The sequence below is a fragment of the Lipophrys pholis genome (assembly GCF_963383615.2).
Source record: "Lipophrys pholis genome assembly, chromosome: 9".
Classification (NCBI taxonomy): domain Eukaryota; kingdom Metazoa; phylum Chordata; class Actinopteri; order Blenniiformes; family Blenniidae; genus Lipophrys; species Lipophrys pholis.
Window position 1 is genome coordinate 9,671,364 of NC_137639.1, and position 12,055 is coordinate 9,683,418.

A 12,055-nucleotide genomic window follows, 5' to 3' on the forward strand; every position below is an offset into this window, starting at 1 on the left:
AATGCATCATATTATATTACTTAGTCATTAACAAAATTGTATATTCACATTTTTTTTCCATTGCACTTGAGCTTGGTATTAGTGTATTTGGATGTACAGTCCATAAAATTACAAACCTTTTAAGGTCATTTCATTAATTTTCGGTGTTTTAAAGACACCCGTGTGTTTTGTGTTTTATCCACAGTCATCTTCGGGGAAGACGTTGCCTTCGGAGGAGTGTTTCGATGCACAGTGGGTCTGAGAGACAAGTTTGGTAAGAAAATGTCGATTTTTGAACGTAGTTTTTATTTTTTTCATTTGAACAACCTATGCAACGTATATTGTACATTCATTTACACATTTCACGAGAGCAGCATTTGTAATCCGTCCAGCTGCCTTTATTCAGGCAATATCATAAACCACTGGTTTGCAACTTTTCTCATCAAAATAGCAGTTTTTGTCTCTTTCCACCAAATCAAATTCTTCTGAAGCCACAAAACACGTTTAATTGTGAAGGATGACGCAACTTAGAAAGTTATTGATGTAGTTTTGCTAAACGTACCTCTATAATGCTTCATGTCTACAATTTAGAATTAATTTAGCTGTTTTAAGTTTTGTAGCCATTTTTAGCTAGTTTAAGCGACTTTTAACAGATTCAGCTTTTTACCTTTTGAACATTTTATTCTTGTCATGTCAGCCATTGTAGCTATTTTAACTTTTTAATCTGTTTTTGCTCTATTCTTGACAGTTTTAAGTATTTTGGCAATTTTTCTTTTAAGCCAATTGTCCTAACAATTTCTTATCCTTTTTTTTTTTTTTTTAAAGCAATTTTAGTAGTTCGTAGCCTTTTTTAAAATGGCAGTTTTAGTATTTTTAACCATTTTAGATACAGGGGAGCCTTTTTCGAAAATAAGTCAGGTATGCAAATGCATTTAAAAAAGATAAGAACAGGATGAAAAATGTTGTGCGTTTACTTTTCAGAAAGCTTCAGAGAGCCAGAACAGAGGAACTAAAAAAGCCACAGGTTGCAGGCTCCTTGTATAGGTACAGAAAACGAGGATTACTTACTACTAATATCAAGTCAGAAGCAAATAAAAAAGGGCGCTCCCCTTTTTTCGTTTTCTTTGCTTCTGGATGCCAGTAAAGAAACGTGTACGTTGGGTCAGTGTTTAGTTGAGCTGCTAGTGGTAGTAGCAGCGTGACTGATCTCCATCTTTTAGTTGGTATTTCTTTCTGCAGCCTCAGAGAATATTTTTGTTCCATTTGGAAAACTTCCCAGACTTTCTCAAGCGACATATTATATGTTTGGGTCTCCGGTTTTCACAATTTAATTGTTATACATTTGACTGCTGCTGTCATAAAATATATTTCTGAGCTCGATTAATACCTAATGGTGTAAACCCAAGCCACGCCACTCTTAGATCTTCTGTAATATTTAGATGAAAGATTGCTCTTTGTGCCTGAAAGACTTTTCCCCCACAATTTCTGAGCTTTATGTCCAAAATATGAGTGTGATTCTCAATCTCTGTGCAGCAGTTCCTCCAGCAGATGTCTGTGTACTGTGGACACATTTTTGTCATTAGTTCAGATGTGTGGACAAATCTCAGTACTTTGTATGAGTATATGAATTTCGTTTATGTGTTGGTGTTAGTTACCTCATGGGCTCCAATATAGTTTCATTCAAAAATCACAATTTCATTTTGCAAACTAAACCTCCAGTTCGGCCACTAGATGGCGGCAGATCACCGCAAACAATCTGAAGAAGACGTCATTCCCTCTGTGTCCACCCAGAAGGATCTGTTTGCAGGTAGGGTAACTTTACAAACCTGACAGGGAACTTATGTAAGATGACCGTGACCAGCGCTGTGTGTTTATGTGTTATGGCTCGAATAATAAAACTCCAGCAGGTTGATCAGGAACATGCTTCAACAACAAGCCAGGTAAAGGATCAACAGGCTTTAACCAGGCACGTGTATCATTAATAACTAGTGCTCGTCTCTGGTCTCCCCTTTTGGATTTAAGCTGCACTCACTGGGACACCACCGTGGAGCCATTGCTAATACTTTTAGTGACAGTTGAGCTGTTTTTATATACTTTCTGATTTTCATAGAGAGCTCAGACAGAGATTCAGCTTTTGTTGTTGAGTTTTACTATAAAGTACGATTGCCGTGTTCTGGAACCTGCATTAAGTTTTTTTTTTTTTAATTTGGTTTCATCTTTGTTGTGTTGAATCCTCACTGAAAGATGCACCGGTGTAGAATCACACAGAGCAGATGGTGTTGTTGCACTGCTCCTTTTTCACGGCTGACATTTTGACCTGCTGTTATGGAAAAAAGAAAATCTCAGGTGGTACTGATTAGGTGCGTGACGGCTCTGTTTTTTTGTCAGATTTCCCAGCATCAACAAAACCAGGAACCCGGTCGTGTCGCGATCATTCCGCATTATATCACAGTAGCTCCTGTAACCAATTTGATATTAGAAATGTCATTTCCAAGAAGTAATTATTTCCATTTAAGATGCAACGAGTCCTTCACAGCTTCTGCTGTGGTTTAATAGTACGTGACTGGAGAATTAGCACCCCTAACTATTAATCTTAGCTAAACTACAATTCATCAGCCCTCTTTCTGATTGAGCCACTACACTAAACACCACAGTGTTGGAGGGACACAGGGGAAAGTGAAGCATTTGTGGAATTGTGTTCATAAAATGACAAATATATAAATTCAAATTTTCTTGTATACAATCTAATCCCCCATTCGATTTGATCCTGGAAACCTGCATAAACCACATGGATGAAAACATGTTTTGTTCAGCTGCACGATGCACCTCATTTATATGGATTCAGACTAAAGCATCTTAACTAGATTTCCTGCACAATGATCAGTAAATCATTATTATTCAAAACAGTCATTATTAAAGGAAAAATAAGAGGGTCAGAGGATGCCTTTCACATGTTTTTGTTGCTTGTGAAATGGAATGTTTCCATTTTTAGAAGTGATTTTGTCAACAAAAGTGCGAAAGTAGATTTGACAAAATAAGCTTGAGTACAAAAGTGTTGCGGACTATATATCGAGGCTTACTAGTTATTTAAAATTTAAACGATGTGACTAAAAGCAGTTTTGTTGCCTATTGAACCAAACAGCTGTTAACACTAATACCTTTAATACCTTATAATGTAAAAAACGGAAGTCTGGCGGTCAGTCAAAGATGAATACATGGAGTGATACAGAGCATGTTCAGTGTAAAAGATGGGGGAGGGGGTAGATCTTACAACGTGTGTGTCGTTGTCTAAAAGAGGTAAGAAGCCGTGCCTTTTCTGTTTCACTCTGATTCCCAGCTGATGCTCACAGTGCTTTATTAACAAGAAGTCTCCAGGCCGCCCCGACAATAGCCGGCTTTGCCTTTTGTTTTCATTGACGTCAGAAATGTTGACCTTTGCAGAGGGATCATTATTTTCCATCTCATCTCTGCGTACAGTGACGAGCGCAAAGCTGTTTTTATCCCTCTCACCGCTGAAAAGGATGGCGCGCACCTCTGCCACCCGCGGCCCTCGCCTACGGCGGAGGTTAATGCGGAGCCCGCGCTACATGTATGGCTTTTTACGAGACGGATGCGTTCACCTTGGTGATCGATCCACCCCTCCTCCTCCTCCTCCTCCTCCTTTCGTTCGCAGTTGTCTGATGGCTACTTCGGAGCGCCGTTTCCCTGAAAACCACGGCACGCAGTTGCATCCCCTTACAACTCCCTCTCATCAACGTGTCCAGCCTGTTTTGCCTGGAAGCAGACGGCAGAGTGTAAAAGATTGTTTTCTATTTAACCTTTTGAGGGGCATTCGTCGATTCGCCACACCCCGAGTATTATCGATGGATGTTTTAATACTTTAGAGTCGATGAAAAAGACTTTGTGTGCCATTTACACAGGATACAGTACGTTGAAAGGCATTCTATTTCTCAATTTCTGCCTTAAAAGGCTTTCAATTGGAAAGATTTCACTGGATTCTTTTGTGAAAGATTGACCACATGTTATTGAGAGCCAGTGGACTGTTGCACAACAAGGAAGGAAGATTAGATCTTTATTATAGTATTGCTTTCTGTGGCTACGCATTATACCACTGGAAAGCCTGATTAATCCTTTGTTGACATGGTGCATTTGTGGGATGAGCAGCAGAGCAGAGTGTGCGGGTTGCCGATTTGGCCGAACGGTCTCTGCCAATGTTCAGCCGTTGTTCGGTGGGTTGCAGTGTGACGAGTGCGTGCGGATGAACCTCACACAGTCGACCCGTGGCGGTCACCGTCCTGCTAGCACACCGCGGCGGACGGCATCCTATTCTTCAACCCAGCATTTGTTGCAAGTCAGCAGATGTGGTCACGTTGATGCGAACGGCAAGCACAAGCTGATCCCACAAGTGCTCAGTGGGGTTGAGGTCAGAAATGCTGGCAGGTCAGTCTGTCCTTTCCACAAACAAATTCTGGAGACGGTCACTGATGAACCCCGTTTCTTCGAGGGCGCAGCGCTGCGATCGCGGAGAGCCGGGTTGTGGACTGTCGTTGGTGGCAGAGTCTCGTCTCGATGTCTTCAATCTGAAAACAAACACCACAAGCTGATATTGAGAGTCGACACACCCAAACATACGCGGCTTTGCTTTTTCATGTCACAAATGAAAGTTCCTCACAAATGCTTAAAAAAAAAATAAAAAAATCTGACTTTCCACTGGTTTAAAGATTTTTGTCAATAATTTAGAAGGAAACATTCAACCAATCAGGATCTGCTTACTTTTGTGCACAGCGAATATCACGTATTCATAATTCACATATTACATTGTCCAGTCAAATGCATCATCGAGGTGAGATGAGCAGCAGGAAAATGTGCCAGACCCACCAGCACCTGTCAATGTTTCACATTTTAATCATATTTGATATGAATCCGTGTACATTTATCAGTTTTAGGGAACGGTAAAAGTGCAGAAAATGACCAAATATGGTCAATTGGCTGATGACGGGTTAAAATCAGCTTCTGCTTGAATAGATGCGATTCCCAACAACTTCACAGCAGTTATTTTCCCATCAGTGGGTGGTATGTTTTTTCTTTTTCTTTCATTTTTTTGTGACGAGTTGACTGACTGCTGGTTTGCTCTGATGACACACAGAAGCACTCACACATGTTATTTAGTGCCACTTTCACAAGAAGCTGCGTACTTGAGGCAGTTTTCTTTTTTGTCTGGGCAGCGAGGCACTAAATTCTCCTCACTTGATTCTTCATTCCTCCACGAGGTTTCGCGGCACTGTGGTTGCTAATTGAACTTTCTGAGAGCGGAGGGCACTTTGGGGCAACGTTTCACGACTGTGCCTTTCCCAGCACACAACAGTGAAAAAAATTTGCAAAAAAACCAGCTTGGCAAATACACAAAGATGAGGGCAAAAATAACATTCACAGCACAAATTTAGCCACCCAGTCCTTCAGCTCTTTTTCAAATTACAGGGCGGAGATGGGGAAATATATATATATATTTTTTTTTTGTTCTTCTGTTTTTACTCCATGGGGGTTGTGTGTGCATCATGGTCTCTCCTCCCTCCAGATAAGGAGCCGACAACTTTTCACTTCATTTATTTCAGAGCCGCATTGTAACGTGAAGTTCTGTGTTTGTGTCCGTTACTCATTTTCACCCATAAACTTCCTTTTTGACTTTCACGTTGCTGAAAAAAGGAGACGCATTTGTGGAATCTGGTCATAAAACAGGAATCCGCTGCAGATTGTTATGAAATCTGTCAAAATATGCTTGGAATCGAGGTTTTTTCCCCCCTGCCAATATGAGTGTTTTTACTGACACCTAATCAGGAGAAGAAAGAACACGATGCTGACAACAGGTGCAGCAGGGACAGCCCTAAATAAAATAAGAGTTTAAAGATTAATTATTTTACGTCAAAATGAGCAGCCACTGATTATCCAACAATGTCAAAGAGCTAAAACAATGAAGTGGCGTGTTGTTTTGGCTTGTTTTCTACACTGCAAATTATTTGGCATTCCAAGGTTGAAAATCCTATTTTTTTGACAAGACGGGTAGTTTGGCTTGTTTTAAAAAGGTATTTACTTATTATTCCTTAATTTTACAGTATAATCTTGAAAATAGATTTTAAAATCTTACTTCAAGATTCCTTATCAAGTAAAATGTACTTGCTGCATGGACAGATATTTCCACTGGTTTTTAGGTAATTTTCTTCTCGTATTAAGTGTACTTTTATTTAACGTCTACGTGCTCCTGCTGGCTCAGATCATGGAACATTACAACATCTCTTATTCTAATTACACAGATGACACACAGCTCTATATATCAGTGTTGGTGAATGATCACAGTCCCTTATGCCTGCCGAGTCGACTATTTATGTCTAGTCTTCACTCAACGGAATATCCAGACTCTATGAGCATGAAAATATCTTTGATTTGGGAGCTTTAACTGATAGACACAAGTTAAAGGTTTATTTTAGAAGGATCCAAGTGGTCATTGGGATCACCGCGATTTCCACTTGAAACGTGTAAGCTGAACTGAAACGGGACTAAAAAATGAGGTCTGGAGTGTGTTTGAGGAGCTTTCACCTCTCAGCAGACGGATGTGAAAACGGCTTTAAACTCCGCACATTCATCATCCTGCACATTCAGTCAGAGGAAGAAGAAAAACATATTTCTGTGTGAAGGAGGACTTGAGGCAATATGAGCTTTGATGCGGGCCAAAAGTCTTAATCCTCTATGAAACTTTATTTTTTCTTTGACACCACACAGCCTTCCACTCTCATCTTTATTTTTCTTCTCTTTCCTTCCTTCTTTGTACTTCGTCTCCAGGAAAGGACCGAGTCTTCAACACTCCCCTTTGTGAGCAAGGCATTGTGGGATTTGGCATCGGTGTGGCTTGTGCTGGAGCCACTGCCATTGCAGAGATCCAGTTTGCTGACTACATCTTTCCTGCTTTTGACCAGGTAACGTACGAACATAAAGTCACCCAGCGTTGATGCCAAGCCAAAACAATGGAGGGAGAAAGAACGAGGGAAGGTGTGCTCCTACAATCTGCCGTTTGCAGCAGAAAAAAAAAAAAAAAAATCCCTTCTTCTCAGCATATAACTACAGTAATACCAGAATGGTGCGGCGTACAGTCATGACTGGAAAAAGAACAATTTCTACTTGTAGCTGCAGCTCTGTTATTTTCCTGTAAAAGAACCCAGCACGGCCAGATCATAAAAAGAGGTCACGACTAATGCTCCAACCACAATACAGCAATCCCCAGCCGAACGGTTTGTAGTATAAAACAAACTGTTTTGCACTATGTTTTAGACGTTATTTATTGGTGGTCAGTGGCGGCTGTTAGAACTCTCCAGAATGGTCTGTGCAAAACTTGTGCATCTGAGCATAAATAAACCCCCTATGGTTTCCCTTCTGCAGAAATCACTGAGGTATTGGTGGATTTATGATTCTGAAGATGGAATAAACAAAGAATGCTGAGTGAATTTGGATGCAATCAAAGAGTTTTCATAAATATTTGGTAAGGATCAGCAGCCCGGAGTGCAATAGAGTGTTGACACGGGAGGTGTTGCTGTACAGTATTAAAGCATGAGACAAAGCACATTGTGATAAATCCTTAGAGGCTACGACACTATTGTTGTATTTTAGAAAAACACCCAATTCTGAAACAAAATGAATGTTGATCATATATAAACGTAAAGCAAACAGTATCTGGGTGGTGACTGAGGGAAGTGAGCTCTGTTATTTATAGATTTTCATTGAAATTTAGCTTCACATGTGATTCCCAAAGAGGCTGTGAGCCCCTTCACCCGGTTTATTTGCCAAAATAATACAGTCAGGCTTGAGAAAGGACACAAATTTATTAAGAATAAAACAATGTTCAGTTCCCTACATTTGCTCTTGAATCTGAAAACGGTCTTGTCATTGATTTAATTCACCATTCACCACTTTATCCAACTTAATACCCACTGGCAAAAAATAGTCACCAATTAATCTCAAATGACTTTTTGTACCGTGGGAAGAAAGCAGATTAGGAGGAGGACACGATGAGAGCACAAACCTCTTAACACCGCTGTGCAGCCTTTATCTGACATACGCACATCCAATATCAATAACCTCGGGGCAGACAAAGCCTTCTGCCCCGCCAAGGTCTGCGTGGGTGTCCGGTTGGGAAAACAGCGCTACATTATCGCTCCTTTGAGATTTTGGATTCAATTAGTAGAATTTGGGAGAAACACGAGGACAATCTGAGGAAAAGATTAACTTCATCTGTCCTACATTTTTTTTCTTTTTTTTAAAGGATTTTTTTTATCAAAGTTTTGGGATGATAAATGTTGGCGTGACCTTCTCATCTGCAGGTTTAAAGACGATCACAACAAAATACACTGACAGAACTACTTTAAACCAGATTAACTTTAATCACTGGATGAGAATGAGTATATAGTGTAGATTTAAGGCTCATGTCAGCATGTAAATACATGATGGGTCACCATCCACCACAGGGCAAACTCGGTATAATTCTATAATTTATCTACATTTGTTCTGGACACAAGAGAGCAACTTGCTGGCAATGTATCCAGGCATATTCAAAAACAACAAGCCAAGGCAAAGAGAATGGCATTGGGCTGCTGCTCTGTGTCTTACCTTTCACAATAAGCATATTCTGTGTGGAAGCCCTTGAGAGTCCGTCGTTCCATATTCCACAGCCCAGCTCGTCGAAACACTGAAACGTAAGAAGTCCTTTCTCTGGCCTCCCGCTTTCTTCTTTTTCCCTGAGGAAGATCAATGTGACATTAACAGGGTAGGCCAAGCGGCTGTTTTATGCATACATGTTGACACCAGTGTCACCCTGTATACCTGCTCCCCTCATGATAAATGTTAGTCCACACTGCAGTGTCAAGGCAGCATGAAATAGAATATGTGATGTGATCGTGGAGCTTGTTTCAAAGCAAATCTACAGTTGTGGTGGTGGGCGTTGAGTGGGCTCGTATCTGTGGCTTTACATAAAGAGAAGCAGTCCCAACAGAAATTGAAGATAAGAACCTCCTGGAGGCTTATGGAGAGTTTGAGCCACCCTGTAGAAGTGACATCTTTTATATACTAAAAAGAGAATTGGCTTGTTCTTCTCCTGTTTCAACAGTTTCCTTCATGTTCTGCTCTGAAAGTGAACGTCTCTGCTGCTGCGAGGTTCACTCAAGTTTCTCATTGAGGTTGCATCGTCTTGTCTAAGCTCGTATAAACCTGAATCTTCTGGTTTTTATTCCCAGATAGTCAACGAAGCAGCCAAGTACCGCTACCGATCTGGCAACCTGTTTGACTGCGGGAATCTCACCATCCGGGCTCCGTGGGGCTGTGTCGGCCACGGATCGCTTTACCACTCTCAAAGCCCAGAGGCCTTCTTCGCCCACTGCCCGGGAATCAAGGTCAGGCCTGCGCTTCACTGCAGCTTTTTAATCACGACGCAAACAACATTGTCCCCAAGAAGATCTATTTTACTCTTGGCAAATCAGAAATTGGGACGTTTTATACAATCCTGCAGAACCTTATTATTGAACTCTTTATATCATGGTGTGGTTTGATATGAGCAATAGAAAGCTCTACCAGTACGTCACCTGCAAAAGTAATTCCTCCCTTAATGTCAGTGATTAATCACTAGCTGATAGGACTCAGCCTTAGTATCGCAGGGTGGTCAACACTCTTGCATTGAATGTTAAAATCACACCGCGTGTTTTTAAATCACATCTTTACACGCAGCCGTTCCTGAGTTTTAGTTTTCAATGTGTGAGAGTGCAGATTTTACTATGAAATCTTCACACATGACCTGCAAAAGTTCTACCTTAACTTTTGCATTACAGATGACTTTATAAGTTTTAAATACTTTATTGAATACTACTTCAACATTCAGTTTTAGAAAAAAATATTAGTTTTATCCTTTGCCATTATTTCCTTTTTTTTTTTTTTTTTTACATTTTCTCAGTAAACATCCTCGCTACTGCTTTCCTTAAACCCTGCTTATGTTACAGAAAGTACTAGAAGAGATAAGTCGCACAGATACAAACATCTTTGATGACCTGTATTTCCACAACTAGAAAAAGTCTAAAAACTAAATGTCTTTAGCACACAAAGACCACGTTTGCAAGCATGAAGCCATAAAGCTATTTAAAGATTTGTGAGTTGACACAACAATAAAACAGTCCGAGCAGGGCTCCTGAAGCACATTTAATAGAATGTGGATGTTATGAATCGCTCTTTAATGTGGAATTTATTCATTTTTTACGGCTGTGATTTCTTTTGGCAAAATCAGCATAAATACACTTTTAATGGCGGCACCTGAGCTGCTGTGTCATTTTTTTATTGACATGTTAAATCACAGCAATACCACAGGAAGAGTGAGGCTGGCTGTATTCATAAGCACCTTTTCCATTCAGTCTAGAATGAAATATAATTACCCCCCCCCCCCCCCCCCCCCCAAAAAAATGTAATCGAGTGTAGAAATCTTATAGCCAAGTGCTGGTGTTCCACAGCTTTCGCATATCGACTGCTTGAAAACTGCACATTTTGTGAAAGTAAAATCTATCAACTTGACTTTATCAGGCTTCTGTCATTTAAATGTTACTGCAGCCAAATCTAAAATGTTTGTGTCAAGAGGCTGCCACTCATGTGTCCTGCAAATAATTCTGAACTTTTGAACCGCACTGCAACAAAATGTGAGAAAACCTGGAACGTACTGTCTGTTTTATACAACGAACAGCTTGTGTGAAATATGCAATTTGACAACCTGCTTCACTTTCACTACATTGATTTCATAAACTTGGAACTGACAGTGAGTGTGACTGCACAATGCCTGTATCCGCTGAATCAGAAGTGACATCTACTACAACGTGCACCGATGAGCAATGAAAATAGATACTGTCATATTTTCCTTCATCTACAAACACCAATGATGCCTTCAGACAAAGAAAGAAATGGGGCTCACTAAGAATGAAGCCATTGTCTAGTGCATTGAAAAACATTTGGAAGGATCAACTCTGGATCAGTTTGACTTTTTAAATGTTATAAGTTTAATTACAAGTGGCATCTGGTTTAAATTTTCTTAATTGTTATTGTAGTCCCCCCCCTTCTTCTTTTCTTTTTCCATTCAGACTAGAATGACTAATTCTGTAGTGATAACTGATCGTGTATGTTTTGAGACTGTGTGTGTACTGCTGCTGTTGTTGGCTACTGTTGACTGTTTTCTAATGGAGATTTGAAATGTCACTGATGTTCTCCTGGTTAAACAAAAGTACATAAGTAAGCTGTTTCGACTGTTAAATGCCATCTTAAAGAACACAAGCCAAATTCATTGGCATCACTAAACACATTTTAGAGGTGCACTATCTAATTCCACATCTGGGTTTTCCACTTTTGTTTAATCTGGAAAGGCTACACAACAGCCTAAAGAATAAAAGCGTGTTTACATTCGGCTGCAGCCTTTTCTTTTCGGGAACATGTTCCTTGCACTGTCAAATACAGCTGTAAGAGGGGAATGTTGGTGGTACTGTAGCAATAACAGCATTCTGTTGTAATACAGTGACATCTAGTGGTGCAAGATGGTACATACCGGTATGCTCTGATGGAACATAACATTTATTTAAGACATATTCAAAGGATATCTTCACAATTGCTCATTTCTCTTCCGGAACGGACCAAAAATTGCAGCGTCCACTCGCCTTTAGAGCCACTGAGCCTTAAAGAGAATGAGGGGGAAAAAAAACAATCTTTGCACCAGTGGAGTGGCAGCTGGACGTAATAACTGTCCAGTGAGGAGAAATTTACTGTGCAAGAAATGTAAACGTCGTGCTCCACTTTAAGTACATCTGCAGGTTTGTGTAAGGCAAGAGAGTCTGTTATTGTGTGTGTGTGTGTGTGTGTGTGTGTGTGTGTGCGCGTGTGCGTGTGAAGAGTAAGAGAGGAATGAAATTCATCACCCTAACTGCCTATGAAGGTATGAGCAGGAGTGTAGTTCTCAACACTGGTGGTGTTTCACAGTTTTAACAGCATGTGTTCAGGGTAAACAAGTCCACCTTAA

General features: G+C 40.3%; 1 protein-coding gene across 1 annotated transcript in view; it reads left to right on the forward strand.

Annotated features, from left to right (window-relative positions):
* bckdhb (branched chain keto acid dehydrogenase E1 subunit beta) overlaps positions 1–12,055 on the forward strand; it is a 62,588-nt gene that overhangs the window by 2,867 nt on the left and 47,666 nt on the right. The window contains exons 3-5 of the mRNA XM_080471581.1: positions 185–253; positions 6,814–6,947; positions 9,255–9,410. Of these exons, the coding sequence (XP_080327707.1) occupies positions 185–253; positions 6,814–6,947; positions 9,255–9,410 (359 nt within the window). The remainder of the gene's footprint in view (positions 1–184; positions 254–6,813; positions 6,948–9,254; positions 9,411–12,055) is intronic.